At 55.6% G+C, this 16,252-nt stretch overlaps 1 protein-coding gene across 2 annotated transcripts in view; it reads right to left on the minus strand.

The window, feature by feature from the left end:
* Positions 1-12,013, minus strand: part of NOTCH1 (notch receptor 1) — a 42,878-nt gene extending 30,865 nt beyond the window's left edge. For both annotated transcript variants that reach the window (XM_014258004.2, XM_005529204.3), the window contains exons 1-2: positions 11,800-12,013; positions 10,019-10,100 (exon numbers count right to left, since the gene is read on the minus strand). In XM_014258004.2, coding sequence (XP_014113479.1) covers positions 10,019-10,100; positions 11,800-11,857 — 140 coding nt within the window. In that variant the 5' untranslated portion in view covers positions 11,858-12,013. The remainder of the gene's footprint in view (positions 1-10,018; positions 10,101-11,799) is intronic.
* Between the last annotated feature and the right edge of the window lie 4,239 nt (positions 12,014-16,252).

Raw genomic sequence — 16,252 nt, forward strand, 5'->3', positions numbered from 1 at the left:
CTGCCAAAGGGAACCACAGCCCCACACCTTCCCCTGCACCCCAGCAGCTGCACAGCCCAGGCAGCAGAGAGCCTGCTTTCCATCAGGCAGCCACACACAAGAGTCACCTTTCCAGTTGTGCCGGCGGCTCCCTGCCTGGCACAGCCTGCGAGCAACAGCCCAGCTTTCTCCTGGAGTTACACCCTTCCCCGTAAGACACGTTTGCTCGCTGCCAGCCCAGGGAACCCTGGCTCCAGTGTAACCAGAGGAAAGGCCAGAGCTTGGGGATATGTCTCCATGTCCCTGAGAGAAGAAACCTGCTTCTTACTCCATCTTACTCTGTTCATTCTCATTCCACTGTCTCCCCAAGGATCCCTCCTGTGATGCATGGAGCAACAGGTGCCTTTTGCAGTCTCCAGGATGGCTTCCTGCCTTGGAAACATCCTGCTGACACAGGAGCACACTCTGGAGCCAGAGGAAGGCAGGGAGGTCTGGAAAACGATCCTGCTGGGGAATCAGAGCTCAGGACCCTGCTCTCTGCCCTGTCCTGCTCGCCTAGCATCACCAGGAGCACAGAGAAGGGAAATGCATGCAGGGAGATGAGCAATACTTTTGGATGCTGCCCTGAGCTCCCTGGAGCACATGGGGCTGTGGGTGCTCCCTGTTCCCTGGCAGGCAGGGGCTGGGGGGGCTGCTTGAGCCCCCTCTGGCAGTGGGCACAGCCAGGCTCACCACACCTCACCTGCAGCTTTGCTCAGCAGCTCCTGCCACATGTGGCTGTTAAGAAACCAAAGGCTTCAGCACAGCTCCCAGGAGAGCCAGGGCATGAAGGCAGAGCCACCCAGCTGCCCTCACCCGTGTGGGGCACCCCAGCTGGGTGATGCACCCCAAAGCTCCCCCGGCACCTGCACAGCCCCACAGAAACCTCACAGCCACAACGGAGCTCCCAGGACCAAAACCCAGCACAAGACCTAAGTGGTGGTTTTTTAAGAAGTCTCATCCAGGTCCTGCTTTATTAAACACTCTGGGACACCAGCCTGGGAAAAAAGCAGAGTTTCACACAGGGAGGTGGTTGGCAAAGCAGCAGGTTACTCCAAGTGACATCAGGTTAATAAAGCAAGAGCAGATCTCCATTCTTGTTTAATTAAAAAAGCAAACTGCAATCCCAAGTCTTTGATGTGTTTTTTTGTTGTTTTTTTTCTTGTTCCATTTCATTTTTGACCTAGCCCAAGTCATCTAATTGAGATTTTAAGATCCAGACTTTCATCTGGAGAGAAACTAAAGGAATTCCCAAAGCTGGATATACTGGTGGACAGGAGTGGGGAAAAAACATGCTAGAGCCCTGCTCCTTCTATGAAGGAAAAAAAATGGCTTTGTTTCTTAAGCAGACATTAGTCAGGACAGTTTGGGAATCAAAGTTCCCATTGTAATGAAAAACAATATAATCCCATTACTAAGCAGAGTGGCCAGGCTATTCACGGGTGGTAACTGGCTACCTGGGAAGGAGCTGCCTTTCAATGGAGCTTCATTCACAACAAACATGAAAGATGTCGAAGGAAGAGCCCAAGACAAAACTCGCCTCATTCCCACCCTCAACAATGGCTGCTATGAAATATTTGTTTTCCCCAGTCGATGTTTTTTATATCCTCTGCCGGTGTAAAGCTGCACAGCCCCATTGTTTGTGGGAGCCGAGCTCACTCTGCTCACCCTGGCCCCTGCTCCTTCTCTTGCAGGAGCCCATTTATGGGGTGACCACAAAGGATGTGCTTCCAGCAGAGGAATCCCCAGGGAACACAGCCTGGGCTGAGGCTGGCACATGGTCCCATCACCCACCCGTGTGACTTTCCTGGGGCAGGTCCCCCCAAAAACCCCCACAGTGCCCATCAGACACTGGAATGGCACCCAGCCCCTGTGGCACCTGAGAACACTCCCTGCAACTGCTCCCTGCTTTTGCCCTCTAAAAATGTTTTATTCCTTAAGCCAGCAGAAGAAAGTCAGAATTTGGGGGAAATAAGGAATTTCTACCTGCACAGACTGCCTGCCAGCCCAGCATTGCTGGTGCCTGAGGTCACTCTTCCCTCCCCATCCCTTTTGGGGTAACTGCTGGACCCAGCACTTGCTCTGGACCCAGCACTTGCTGCCCAGGCAGGTTGAATTCACTCTGCTGTGCTCTCAGAGCTCTGGCACACACACAGCCCCAGTGTCACCACCTCACTAAGTGATGATGGACTCCTTCTTTTTTCCCCTTTCCCCCTCAAACCAACTTCTGGCTAAACACTGCTTTGCCCCAGAGCCAAATATGGAAAACTCCCACTCGTGACCCCACCATCCCACTCGTCTAATCCTGAACTTAAAACCTATGATTAGGATCTAACAGCCACCAAAAGTTTAAACAAGCTAAATTTAGCCCTGATATTTATAAACAAGGAGGAGAGGGGGGTTTTGCAGAGTGCACGGGTGCCCCGTGGCACAAAGCCAACCGAAAGCCAGAGAAATTCCTGCCGGGGATGTTTCAGTGGGATGAGGAGTGGGCAAAGGTGGCAATGGCCAGACAGGGATGGATCCAGCTCCCCTCAGCCTCACAGCCATGGAGCTGCTGGTCTCCCTTTGCGAGCAAAACTCCCAAAAAACAGCGATTAGCCACAAAACTCCTGCCCATTTGGAAACCATGTGCTTAGGGGACGTAAAACACCCGAGAGCAGACGGGTATCAGCTCCTGGGATCTGTATCCCGGGATTTCTGCTGCTGCCGAGTTTAACCAAGGAAACGAAGAGAGAGGGAGGGAAACCTCTGCCTCCGACACCTTTTGCGGGCAGAAATCCCTGTGTCAACATGACGCCCTCGCCGAGGGAGAGGGGACAATGGTGACGGCTCTGCCCTCCGGCCGCAGCCCGCATTCCTGCCCCCCTCCCCTGGAAACCCCCCTTTTGTGGGGAGCAGCAGGCCCTGTGAAAGGGCCGTCTGTCGCCCTGCCTTTTGACTTGGAGGTCTGTGTCTAACATTTTAATAGGGGCTGGGGGCCGGGGACAGCCCCCCCTCCTCCCGGGCTGCTCCTCCGTGGGGTCACTCTCCCAGCCCGCCCCAAAGCTCCCAGGGGACAGCCACATTCCTCCACCTGCTCCAGAGGAGCCATCCCACGGCTTAACCGGCCAGGAGTGCCTTTGGGAGGGTCCCATCCCATTTCCCCCCAAGCAGGGATGCTCCAGTGGGGCGGGAGTGCTGGGAACATGCTCTCCTCCGTGGCTGCTCATTGACAGCAGAAAATTCCTTAAAATAAACCACGGGATGCTCACAAATGCTCGACCCCCCGGCAGCGATGCCAGCAGGGACCCTTGGGGTCCCCATCACCCCGCTGACATGGGACAGAGCAGCTGACAAAGGCAAAAGCCACAGTGCCAAAGGCTCCTCTCCGTGCTCCTCCTGGGGACAGGTGTGACAGGCACAGGGAGAGTCACACCACTCCACAAAGGACGAGCAGGAACTGGCAGCAGGATGCCAATCTCAGTCCTGACATGAGATCGGGCACAGCCCAGAGGGTAGAAGCAAAGCTGGCACTGCCACCCTCAGCCATGGGGACTTTAAATCAAGGCCAAAGCAACAGGCTGCCCTGCCCTGTGGCACCCAGCCCTGCCAGCCCACCACCACCAGGCCACTCGCCTGCAGGGTGCCCCTTCTATAAAATAAGGGCAGCGTTATAGCATCATTAAAACTTAATAAATCCATTTCCCATATAAATACCATTAAATTCAGGTTTTGGGGAAGGGAATTAGGGTGAAAACTTGTTAAAAGAAAATGACTTCGGCGCAAATAAATTTTTGCAACTTGACTGAGCATGAAAGTTTCCCATTAAAATGCGACTCGGCTCCCTTTGCTGGAAATGTGCAAGGGCCTAATAACCATGGCCTAAACATTAACAGTTTAACTGGCTTTTCCAATATTAACTCCAGGCTGCCATGGGGGGAAGGGAAGGACGTGATGGGTGAGAGCTTAAAGCAGACATTAATTACTGCTGTGCGAGGGAGGCACACCCCGAGCTTCTCACCAGCATCCTGCTCCCAGGGCACAGGCTGGGATTTTGGGCTTGCTCTGTGCAGGGCCAAGAGCTGGACTCAATGATCCTTGTGGGTCCTTTCCAGCTCAGGGTGTTCAGTGATGCTATGATTCCCAACAGAAAAGATTTTGGGTATGGCTGGCTTTAAGCACAGCACGAATTCTGCTGCACGAGGTGGTAGGCACGAGCTGGAACTCAGGGTTATCATTGTAAGTTCCTTCCAACTGAAAATATTCTTTTTGGGGGCAGAGCTCCCCATATAGCCCAGCCAAACACCTCAGAGAGGTTTTATTCCTGCATCTCTCACACCAGGCACTGCATTTACCAATGGGAACCTCCAGCATCATTGGGGCACCCAGAGGAGCTGTGGCTACCCCATCCCTGAAAGTGTCCAAGGCCAGCCTGCACAGGGTTTGGAGCAACCTGGGATAGTGGAAGGTGTCCCTGCCCATGGCAGGGGCTGGAACAAGATCTTTAAGGTCCTTTCCAATCCAAACTGCTCCACAGTTCCATGATCACCCTATTAACCACCAGGAATTGAGATATGTGGAAACCCCAACACCATCCTGTAGCACAGACCCTGCCCATGGGGGACCTGCCAGCACTAGAAGGTGACAGGAGAGGACCTGACCCACCAGACATGCACGAGAGGAAGGCAGAGTCCACACGTGGGTGTCCAGGTGTGAGCAGGCACCATCACAGCTGGCCAGATGTTCAGCTGGAAGCAGCACTGAGCTGCTCCACCAGCAAGACCCAGGTGTTAAACACTGGGGAGCTCCCAGGTGAGCATCTCTAATGTCCTGGGGAGCTGCCGTGGTCTGGTGTCACTGGCACCAGCAAAGACTTCCCAACATCACACACGGGAGCTCTGCTATAAAGTCCAGTCAGCAGGGCCTGACCCTCACACCTCTCTGCTCCTGGGTGCCTTCACAGTCAGATACCTAAGAATCAAAAATCCAGTGTTCCTGGCTGCAGTAAATCAGTGTTCCAGAGCTCTGGCTGCAGTAAATCTGGGCTCATGAGGGCACCATGCAGCAAGGCAGCATCAGGGACCGATGGGATTTGGGCACAGCTGCTGGGATGGGTGGATGCAGCACCATCCTGCAGGCATGGGGCTCAGCACCACGTGCCACAGGCATGAAATCACCATCTGGGAAGAAACTGGAATCATCAAAATCATCCAAAAAGCTATCACTTCTGCAGGCTGCTGATCTTTCTAACCCTGAACACAAAGCAGAGCTGCAGGAATAGCCCAGCTTGGGAAATGGTGAGTGAGCAGCCCAAGAGCCCCTCGGTGCTTCCCCATCCCAGGCAGCAGAAGGAGGCTGGCAGGTTCTCAAGGATAGATGTACACAGCCCTGAGTGGAGCAGGACACCCTGAACACCTTTCTGGCCACTGGGAAGGAGACAGAACTCAACCAAGACCCCACAGCAGGTCAGCTTTCCCAGGGGGGTTTAAGTTATATCCCAGAGGCTCTTCCACTCTGCGGCCCCAACACATGGTGCAAAACCTTCACCTGGCAGCTTGCTAACCACAGAGAAGTCTCCATCCAGATCCAGAGCTCACCAGCTCTCCCTAAGTGCACCCCGGGGCTACTCCCTCGTTAAACACGCTGATGCTCTATAAATTTCACATTCCACTCATGTACACACGCCGCCACCACTTGGGACACCAACCAACATGAGCAAAACGAGGGTCACCACACCTCCAGGCCTGGAAAAAGCAGGTTAATTTCCAAACAATGTTATTTTAAAACTTGCTAACTGCCTCCTGATTATGTTGTCTGAGCCCTTAATTGGTGAATAGCCTGATCTTGCAGTGACTTATACGTGTCACCCTCATGCTACATACAATAAACCATAAGAGCCTGGGAGGCAAGGCCAAGTGTGAGGGATCAGCTGGACATGTTGTGGCTGCCAGCAGGAAGGGAGGCAGCCAGTCAGGTGTTGAGGTGGAAGAGATTTTGGTGGAATAAAACATCCCCAATACCATTGAGTGAGTGACCTCCAGCCCCAGGGAGCAGAGCCCCGTGTGCTGCTTCACACCACGAGACGATGGAAATTGAAGATGCCCCAGCTCATTGCAGGTGGCTTTGAAAGGCCCTTTCTGACCCAAACCATTCTGTGAACACACTGCTCTGAGTGTCTGTGGGGGGAACAGCCCTGCTGAACTGAGGTGATGAACACCACTGAGAGTTCCTGATCCCCTCTGCATCCCCCCAATCTCTCCTGCTTCATCTCTGAGCTGGGGGTGCTGCTGAGGGACCTACAGAGATATCTCCTCTCAAACATGCCCCATGTTCATCACACAGGACACCCTCTGGCCACCACAGGTATCCAAGCCATGAGAAAAACCAAGCAAAACTCAGCCCAAGCAATAAAATCCCAAGGACACAGAGCAGGAGTGAGTGAGACCACCCGAGACAACTGAAAACCATCGAGACACCTTGCAGAGAGCAGAGATACAAACAGACTCTTCCAGACAAGAGCTGAAACCCCCACTGCTGTCCCAAAGACCTCAGCAGCTCGGCTTCAGTTTCTTTTCCACTGGAATCCACAACAGGTGACACTCTGGTATTTTTAATCTCCCCTCTTACCCATTTCCACCTTGTTCTTTCCGAGAATGAGATCAGACTCGAAAGAGCCATCAAGAGTTCTCAACATGGCTGAATCACTGCTCGTCTACTTCTTTAAGAGCTTCCTCTGGCTGATTGTTCAACACTCCACCCTCTTCCTCTCCAGCACCGAGACTGCATTTTTTCTTTGTTATTATTTCATGGAAATAACGTTGGTTTAAAGCACATGAGAAAAACCAAACCAGAAGGAAACTTCCGCCCTGTACAATGAGATAACAATGACTGAGCAGCTGAATAACTTGAAGGGCACAGAAGCTTGCGGGGCTCACATCACTCCTCTGCCTTCCTGGTTGTCTCCTGAAAGAGTTTTGAGCTAAAATAATAACCTCTTCCCGCTATGGTCCCCCTCAGAATGTTTCTTCCCGTGTTTCTGGCCCGCTGCCCGTGGAAGCTGGTGGTGGCAACGGGCAGCAGCTCAGGAGCCACTGCCCTGGCTGAACGACAGCGCTGCGCTGATTCATAAACAGAGGAAGTACTTTAGCAAACCGACTTTTCCCCCTTTGCTGCACAATCCCAGTGATTAATTTAACTTATTCTTTCCCTCCACCGTCTCTTTTGCGTCTCTGAGCAAGAGGAGAACCCGGGCACTGCTCCTCTGGCTTTAATGGTGAGAGGCTGGTGGAGCAGGGCTGGAAGCTCAGCCCTCTTTCAATGCCATCTGCTTTTAACTAGCGGAGCAAGGGAGGTCCTGGGAATAAATGTCACATGGCACAGGGCGCTAAAATCAGCCCGACTCATTTGCAGGGATGCCAGTCAAAACTAGGGTTATCCAACAGTCTAATTAGGGAGCTATCACTAGAAGTCAAAAACAACCTCTTGGAAAAACCTTCTCATTTAGTCTGGGAAAATGCCTTAGTCCAAGGCAAGTGCCTTTTCTGGAATGCCACAGCTCCCCTGCACCATGGAACCTCACGCCAAGCCCCGCAGCAGCCACCAACTCCAGCCTGGACCTTTTAAAGCTCCAGATCTGGGACAAAAACACCCAGAGCCTTCAGCTGGGGTCTGTGCAAGACCCACAAAACTGCTGCTGCTCTTCCTGCGCTGAAAGACCTGGAAGACCCTGCCAAAATGTAAAACAGCTCCAAAGGAGCTTAATTAGGGCGCTTCTGTCTCAATCCCTCCAATCCAATTCTTGATCCCCCCCATTCAATTAAAGCCCTGCGTGCTCTGCACCGCCTGGCAAAGGGACAAGCAAGGTAAGGCACCTGGAGCTTTACAAACTACCCCTGTAAAATAATAAAAGGCAGAGAAAGCTCCTGGTCTCGCACCGGTGGTTCCCTTCCCGCAGCAGGGCTGATAACCTGGGGTTGGAGTTATCAGAGTCAGCTCTGTCCCGGGACACTCGTCCTCTGGAGCAGCATCCCCCTCGTACGCTATTTATTTCACTCCACTTTCTAATTGGATTTGTGGGGGCAGCACAAAGGGGCTTTATGGCCAAACTTTGTTAAGTGCCAGGCCGAGCAGAGATGTGGCCAGCAGCCAAAATGGTGCATTTCACGCAGGCGCCAAAGGGCAGTGCCAAGCTTTTCTGCGTCTGGTATCTTGTGCTCTTGGCTCTGCTTTGTTTAAGAAGCTTGGAAGCAAAGCTCCTCGTCAAGAGATATTCAAACAAAGCGAAAAAACAGGATTTTGCGAGTTCCTATCAGGTAACTTGGGAAGTTGCACCTCCTTCAGTCTGGCTGTACCTCCAATATCTGCCCCCATCGCCCTGCACAGGACAAGAGCTTTAACACCCCCGGAGCACACACCTTGTGCTTCTGCAAAAATAACTCACACACACTCCCAAAGCATCTGCAGCCAAGAGAGAAGTGGTTATTCACAGCCAGAAACCAAGAACTTCTTTAAAGTTCTTTAAAGTTAACTTTTTCTCTTAAAAAAAAACCAACCCACCCCGAGCCTACTTTGGAGGCTTCTCCAAATAGAGCTCGCACACATCAGATCTAATTAGATTCCATCACCATCTGCACATGAAATGTAAATCAGGAGTTGCAGAGACTTAAGAAAAAAAGGAAAGAATGACCACAAGGAAAAGGAGGGGTGTAAGGTTGGGGAGGGGGTGGAGGGTTGGGCATTCTGGGAAGCCATACATGATTAGTCACACAGCATTAATCTGCCTCCCTTAACAATAGCTGCCGAATTTCGACCGAATCCCAGCTGTCGCTCTTTGAATGAAAGAAAACAAGATTTAGAGCGTCAAGCGTTGGTAAGGGCTTCTGTGCAAAAAAAAGTGGCGTGCATTCATTAGTGCCTCACAAAGGGACCCAGCCTTTGTCCATTAAATTGCTCATGTGCCTGATTGATTTGCTGATTTATTTGCACCAAAGGGTTGGGGGGCTCAGCTTGGAGAAGGGGGTGGGAGGTGCCCGGCTACCGGGCAGAGTAACGGCACCCAGGCGGATTTGCAGAAAAGCAACACACATTGTCAAGGGAAACTGCCATTCAACAGGTTGGGATTGGAAATGCCTTCAGGTTCCTCCGCCGAGGACTTCCTATTTGGAAATTTGGGGTGGGTGGGAACGTCTCCCCGCCTGCTCGCAGTTCAGGCCATGTTCAACAGGCAGAGGGGAAATCTGGCCGGGAAACAGAGCCTTGCCCATTCACATTTCTTTTATGGAATAGTTTTTAAAAGGGAGCTGGAGTCTTATTCATTTCTCTTGGTTATTGTTCCCTGGGAGCCTGGAGTGAATCGGCCATCGCTGCGGTGGGTCGGTTGGTCCTTCAAAGAGTCCCAACGCTTTACACATCCGTTTCCCCACAATCAGCTTGGAGAAAGCCCCAGCCTGGGTGCCAGGTCCCACCAGGAACGCCAGACCACAGCTTGGCACCATCACTGGCAGGGCTGCAGGAGGAGGTGCCCTGCTCGCCTGGCGATGCCTCATCGGCCCACGGACACCACTGGGGCAGCTCCAGCAGCCAGAGCCATGCCATGGAACTTCTCTCAAGTGTTTATTGGAGATGTACTGGTCACCTAGTGTGCAAGGGACTAAAAGGCAATGCCCCGGGGCTAGGAGGGAGTAGCTGGAAAACAGACAGACAGAAAGCCTCCCTCCCCACCCGACGGTCCAAGGAGCGCCGGGGGCTGGCCCTACCTCCTGCTCCATCAGCAGGGCAGTCTGCATAGGCTAACACCAGCAAAACATGGCCCTTTGCCCATGTTTTTCCACCCAGCCAGGAACAAAGCCTGATCCTGCCAAACTCGCGGTGACTCCTACACAAGCAGGTTATTCTTGCCACTCAAGGAAAGAAAACGCATCTTGCCCTATTAAATCCAGAGCCTTCAAAGCAAAGTCAACATGCATGTCAATAACTTTGGTCGGGGGAGATGAAAATCCTCTGGCTGCTCCATACTTACTGGCACACCTCCGTCCCGTTGGGAAAAGTTTCACACTTGCCCCCGTTGAGGCAGGATTCGGCAAGCTGCGAGCACCGTAAACCTGCAAACAGAGGGACAGCGTTAGCCACAGCTCAGGGCCCTGGTGGCAGCAGGGGGGCTGCATCCCCTGGTGTCACCTGGGCTGGGGACGGGCTTGCTGAGACCCCCAGACTCCCTGTGCCTGCACAGCCTGGTGAGGTGGGGTCCAGCACCCGGCAGCTCTCACCCGCAGGGTGATGGACGGGGCAGGGACTGTGTGGCCCCTGTGCTGAGAGGCTCACCTAAAAATAAACCCAGGGTGGGTTTGAGGGTAGGCTGTGCCTGCTCCTCCAGCAGGAGGGCTGACAGAGAGAAACCCCAGATCAGGCCCTTGATTGACAAATGCCATTTGGGAAAAAACATCCAGCCTGGGGCCCGTAAGTTACCATAAGCTCGGTAACGAAATGAGTTGCCCGTCACAACTTGCTATGAGTAAAGGTTTCATCGTCTGGCCCTCAGAGCCAAATTCTGCAGAGTTACCACAGCAACTCGCTGAAAGTACCAGAATCGCTTCCGATTTCCACCCCGGCTCGCTCTTCCCCTTCTCTGCCCGCTCGCTCTTCACGGTAACTGGTTCTGCGACACGCGTGTGCAGCCGGGGCAGTTTCACATTGAGCGGCTGCAGCTCCGCACCGCCACAGCCCGGATCCTGCCCCGGGGGGTGCCGAGCCCGGGGACACCGCTGGGGCTCCGTGTCCCACGGCAGATGGACTGGGCTGCTGGGGACCGCTCCAGCGGGCTGCTGGGGACCGCTCCGGCCGGGAAAAACTTTCTGCAAACTTCGCCCCCGACGGCTCCCAGCCCTGCTGTGGGAGCAGCACCGCTGCCTTCGCTCCCCAAAATCCTCTCAGGGCTTTCCGGAGGGGGCTACTAGCTCGGTCCTGGGGCAGGGAGGCACTGAAGGGTCCCGACCCCCGGGGATGGGCTGCCCCCTACTCCGTCCCGCACCCCTTTAGGGCCGCTCTTTTCCCGTGCCCCGAGCTGCTGCCCCCGACGGTCGCGCAGCGCTTTGCGGCGAAGCACCCGGATCCGCCCCGGAGGGGGGGCCCCGGGGGGCCCCGACTTTCAAGAAACAGGAAACCGAGAAAAATTTGCAAAACGGTCAAAAGCTCTCGCAGAACAGCAGCAGGAGCGCGGCCGCCCTGCGCGCCCCTCCGCCGGGCCGAGCCCCGGCTCCCCAGGCACCGAGCTCCGCTCCCCCCGACGGCAGCGAGCGCCGCTCCCCGCGGCAGCCCCGGGCACCGAGCTCCGGCTCCCGGTGGCCCCGAGCGCCTCCATCGGGGCACCAGCTCCGAACCCGCCGCGGGCTCAGCCGCGCTCCCCCGCTCCGGTCCGGCCCCGGCTCCCCCGAGCTCCGGCCACCCCCGCGGGGCTCAGCCCCGCTCTCCCAACACGGTTCCGGTCCCGGTTCTCCCGCTGGCGACGAGCCCGGGCTCTCCCGCAAGAGCCGAGTCCAGTCCCGGCGCATCCCGCGGCAGCGAGCCCCGGTTCCCGCGAGGATCCCGAGCCCCGCACCCCCCCCCGAGGGCGCCGCGCTCCGGTCCCGCTGCAAGAGCCGAGTCCCGGTTCCCACGGGAACCTCCCGGCACGGACCCCCCGACGGCGCCGGGTTCCGGTGCCCGCCGTGCCCCGCTGGGCTCCGGTGCCCGCCGCGCCCGGCCCCGCTCCCGGCAAACTCCCTGCGGGGCGGCCGGTGCGGGGCCCGTGGCGGCGGCCCTCACCTCGCGTCAGGGCGGGCAGCAGGAGCACCAGGAGGCCGGGCGCCAGGAGCCGCTCCATCCCGCTCTGCTCCCGCCGCTCACAGCCGCATAGATCCGCGGGGCCTCGGCCGAGCCGAGCCGAGCCGGTGCCGGTGCCTGTGCGGGTCCGCGCCGCCCCGCCGGGAGCCCCAAACACAGCGCGCCCGAGCGCAGCGACTCCGAACGCGGCGCCTCCCGCGGCTGCTCAGCCCCGGCGGGCCGGGCCGGGCGGCGGGGGGCGGGACGGGCCGGTGCGGGGCGGGCCGGGAGCCACGGGACGGGAGGGGATGGGACGGGACGGGCGAGACGCTCCTCCCTGCCCAGCCCGGGGGGCCGCCGCTGGGAGCCCCCTGCCCGCCACAGAGGGTTGTGGAGTGGGACGCGAGTGGGGCTGGGGGTCCGCGCAGCCCCTACGGGAAGCCCCCGGGGCAGCCGCGTCCCTCCGTGCAGCCACCGGACACGGCCGGTGCAGCCCCCCGCACGCAGGCACGGATGCAGCGGGTGCAGCTCCTTCTGTCCGTGCAGCCACCGCACACCCCCGGGGCAGCCTCCCCCTGCAGTGCCCCAAACTCCGCAGGGCAGCCCCCCATTCCCAGTGCGGCTCCAGCACAGCTCTCACGTGCAGCCACTACAGAGCCCCAGCACAGTTCTAGACCCCTCCATGCAGCCCCCACAAGCAGCCCTGCATTTCTCTAGTGCAGCTCTGGACACCTCCAGTTCAGCCCCCGCCCCAGGACTGGTGCAGCCCCCACCATGCACAGCCTGCATAATCCCAGTGTAGATCCTCCATGGTCCCAGTGCAGCTCCTGCAGTTTCCCCAGTACAGCCCCCAGTCCCTGCACAGTTTCCCCAGTACATCTCCCATCCCTGCACAGCCCTGGGGCCGCTGTCCCCCGGGAGTGACCACAGGAGGCCCCAGGCCCAGCCTGACCCACGGTGTGTCCGTGCAAGGACCTGGGGCACACAAACCACGGGACACACAGGAATGGGGTGGCTGTAGCGGGGAACCAGGACATGGGCTGACCATCCCCTGGGTGCAGGGAAGCGCAGTGTGGGGTTCCCCTTCCGAGCCCTGCCAGGACTCAGGTGTGCACAGGTACACGGAGCCGTTTCCCACCCAGCTCCCCCGCAGGTGCCGGCAGCGAGTGCAGAGCTGGGTCGGATGTTGTTTGTTTTGTGCTGTGAACTCGTGAACTCCCATGCAGAGCCTGGCCAGCCCCATGCACCGCATCCACAAATAAACAAACACTGGGAGAAGTGGGGAAGCCAAGCCCAGGGGCAGCCCCACAACCCCCAGATGTGTGCACCTGTCCCGTTAGGTGTCAGGGGGTCCCTGTGCCCCATCCCCAGAGCCCCATTCCTGCCCCAGCTGCCACCATGCCAGTCAAGCCTGGAAAACCAAGCTGGAATGCCCCACCTGAAATCCACCCCAGCCCTGAGCCCAGGACAGACTGGAACCCTTAATCCAGTGTTTGAGGGTGTCTTCTGTGAGCCGTGGCTGCAGGGGGTGCTCAGGGCTGTACCCACACAACACCACTGATGGGAACAGCCCATGTGAGGGGGCTTTAAAATGATGCTTCCTCATGGGGTTTTGGGGGCCAGCCCTGCTCAGAGAGGCTGCAGTGCTTGCAAAAGTGGGGAGCAAAAACTCAGAGCGTGGAGAATTTGGGGTACCAGCTCTCCCAGGGACGTGGGTACTTAAATCCCATTGGACTCTTGTGTCTACCCCAAGAGCTGTTGGAGGGTATTGGATGGTTCTTTTACAGCTCCCAAACATGAGGACGTGGAGGGATGGCTGCCAGCCTCTGGCTGAAAGCTTGGGAAAGAGGAAGAGGAAGGAGGGTCGGCAAGGGGTTAATGGGAAGGAGGTGACACTGTGGTCATCTGTGTCTCTCATCTCAGGGTACTCTCCACCAGCCCCCAGGCTCATCCCATCCCATCCCATGCCAGCCCTGCTGTTATCCCACTGCTTCCTGTTGTAAACTATTTCCAGAGCAAGTGTGAAACAATTAAACAAACCGAAGGGCAGAGTCTGCTCACCAGATCAAAGGCGTGAGCCCTGCAGCAGTACCTCGATCCCGCGGCTCCCTCCTTCCCTGCTCCCCCTGCCTTCCCCGCTCTGGGCTCTAAAGCAGTGCCCTGATCGGGGCTGGGGAGCCAGGGCCCTTTGTGGTGCCACTCGGGCTCCAGGTGCCACCGGTAGCTCCAGCCTTGAGCAGTTGCAGAATGTGGTGCTGCCTGTTCTGTCCTCCCTGCAGACACAAGTAGGGTGACAACAACTGGGCAGTGGGATGTGACCTCAGTTGTGCCACCACAAGCTTGTCACCATCTTCAGCCTCATCTGGAGGTGCAAAGACAGCCCGAGGTTTCTCCACATGGGCCTCCTTAGAGATGGAGACTTAGTGCTCTTTCTCCATCTCCCCCCTTTCCCCTCTCCATCAGAGCCTGAGGAGCAGGGAGCATCTCAGCTCTGCCTGCCTGGAAATACCGGCTGAAGCTTTGCCCGGGCTTGTTCTCCATGTGCAGAAAGCACCGTGCATTCAGTTCAGCTGTGCTCTGGGACTTGATCCCTGAGACTTGGGAGAGACCCCCCAGTCCCTCAGGACCATCACGGGCATGTCTGGGGACACGGGGCTGTGCCACCCCTGTGCCACCCGGGGATGGAGAGGCGGTGATGCTGAGGGATGTGCAGGGTGCTGGAGACACTGCATACCCGTGTGTCCCAGGCCGCTCCTGGAGGTGCTGGACTGAAAGGCCACATGGGAAGCCAGGAGTGAGCCCTGGCCTTGGGTTTCCTTCGTGGCTGGGAGGGTCTGTGCGGTGTCCACGGACACGGCCGTGGATAAACACAGCCAGAGCCGGGCGTGCGGCCGCGCAGCCGCGTCGCCTCGTCCCCGAGCACAGAAGGTCAAATCCATCTATTTATTGCCATCACCCAGGGGCTCTGTGACCCCGCAGCTCTGGGGCTCTGCTTGGGGAAAAGGCTCTGCTGGGAGGGAGCTGCAAGGGTCCTCTGTGGTTTCCCATGAAAGTCTCAACACGAGGATGGCTCCTCCAGGCAGGCGCTGCTGCGGATGTCCCGCTTTAATCTGGTTCCATCCTTCCCCTGGTACAGAGGGATCTGCTGCAAGATCCTCGTGGGGAACCTCCTCAAGTTTCCTTCTCCCAGACGCCTCCTCCAGAGACTCCTACCAGCAAAAGTAAAAAAGGGAGGAAGGCAGAAGTGAGCACTCAGCATAAATCTTTTTGCAGTAAGAGGTGAATAAGACATAAATCTAAAGAAACCTTTTATTTCGAGTGGTTTTCAGGGGTTAAAAATAATGGGATTTTAGGTCCTTTTAAAAATAGTGTTTGTAAAAGGCTTTAATAGAAACCTTGGCAGCTGTCCATGTGATTAGTGATTTAAAAACATGAAACCTCCACACATGTTTAAAAGTTTTAATAAGTTAAAATTAAATGAGTGAAACTCTGGGAATATTTTTTTGTTACTGCAAGCTAAGAAAATCATGTCCGTTAAGCAAAACTTAATACAAATATAAACAGGTAATGCACATCTGTAAATTATTTTTATGTCTCCAGGGGCTGGAAAAAAACCTAAGTGAGACCAGCATTCTTATATATATTTTGCCTTGACAGCTCAGGAAAAAATTTGCCAAAAACCAGAGTTAGAGCACTGGGCTGGCGTGGGAAAGTTGGTTTAGTGAGAAATTTGCCCGAGGCTATTTAAATAAAAACAGGCGTTTTTTTTTTAATGGCAAATGCCTGTTAAATACAACCAACGCGGCTTCCAATCGCCTGAGTAACTTGTGCGCCTATTCCTTCTTGACACTTTCATCTCTTTATCATCACAATCAATATTTTGCTCTTATACCTTGGGTGCAATAAAAAAAAGACTGATAAGACAGACATCAAACTGGATCTCTCCTGCTTTCCCCACCGTACTTGGCTTGGTACTGCTCTGCCGCCTGGATTTTGGAGCAGCACGGGGAGTTAGCCCTCCTCATGCTGGTACATGCACCCCCACCCTCCCTCATGCTCTAAAAAACCCTAATTTTTAGTAATTAAGTGTGAATCAAAGCAGGTAGAGCATCCTGGAAAGTCTGAACAGATAAAAATGCACTGCTCATGGAGTCTGTGAGATAAAACTATCCCCAAACTTCTCCATAATGGGATTAAGGCATGATTCTCCCAGGCACAAGAGAAAAGAGGCTGGATTTGCAAGAATGGTCTAAATCTTGATTTATTTTTTTTTATCTTATTTTTCTTTGAGAGCTGAGTGGAGGATTGTGCTTGGACAGTCACAGGTTAAATCCCACCCATCGTGCCATCCCTCTGCCACGGTGCTCTGGCAGCTCTTTCCTCCTGGCAGTGCAGTGGGATTTGGTCCCATCAGGATGTCCAGGGTTGGGATGGGATGAAGGACAATCAGTCCTTG

This window comes from Pseudopodoces humilis, chromosome 22, assembly GCF_049639895.1.
Source record: "Pseudopodoces humilis isolate 2021_Gansu_Grassland_sample_001 chromosome 22, ASM4963989v1, whole genome shotgun sequence".
Classification (NCBI taxonomy): Eukaryota; Metazoa; Chordata; class Aves; order Passeriformes; family Paridae; genus Pseudopodoces; species Pseudopodoces humilis.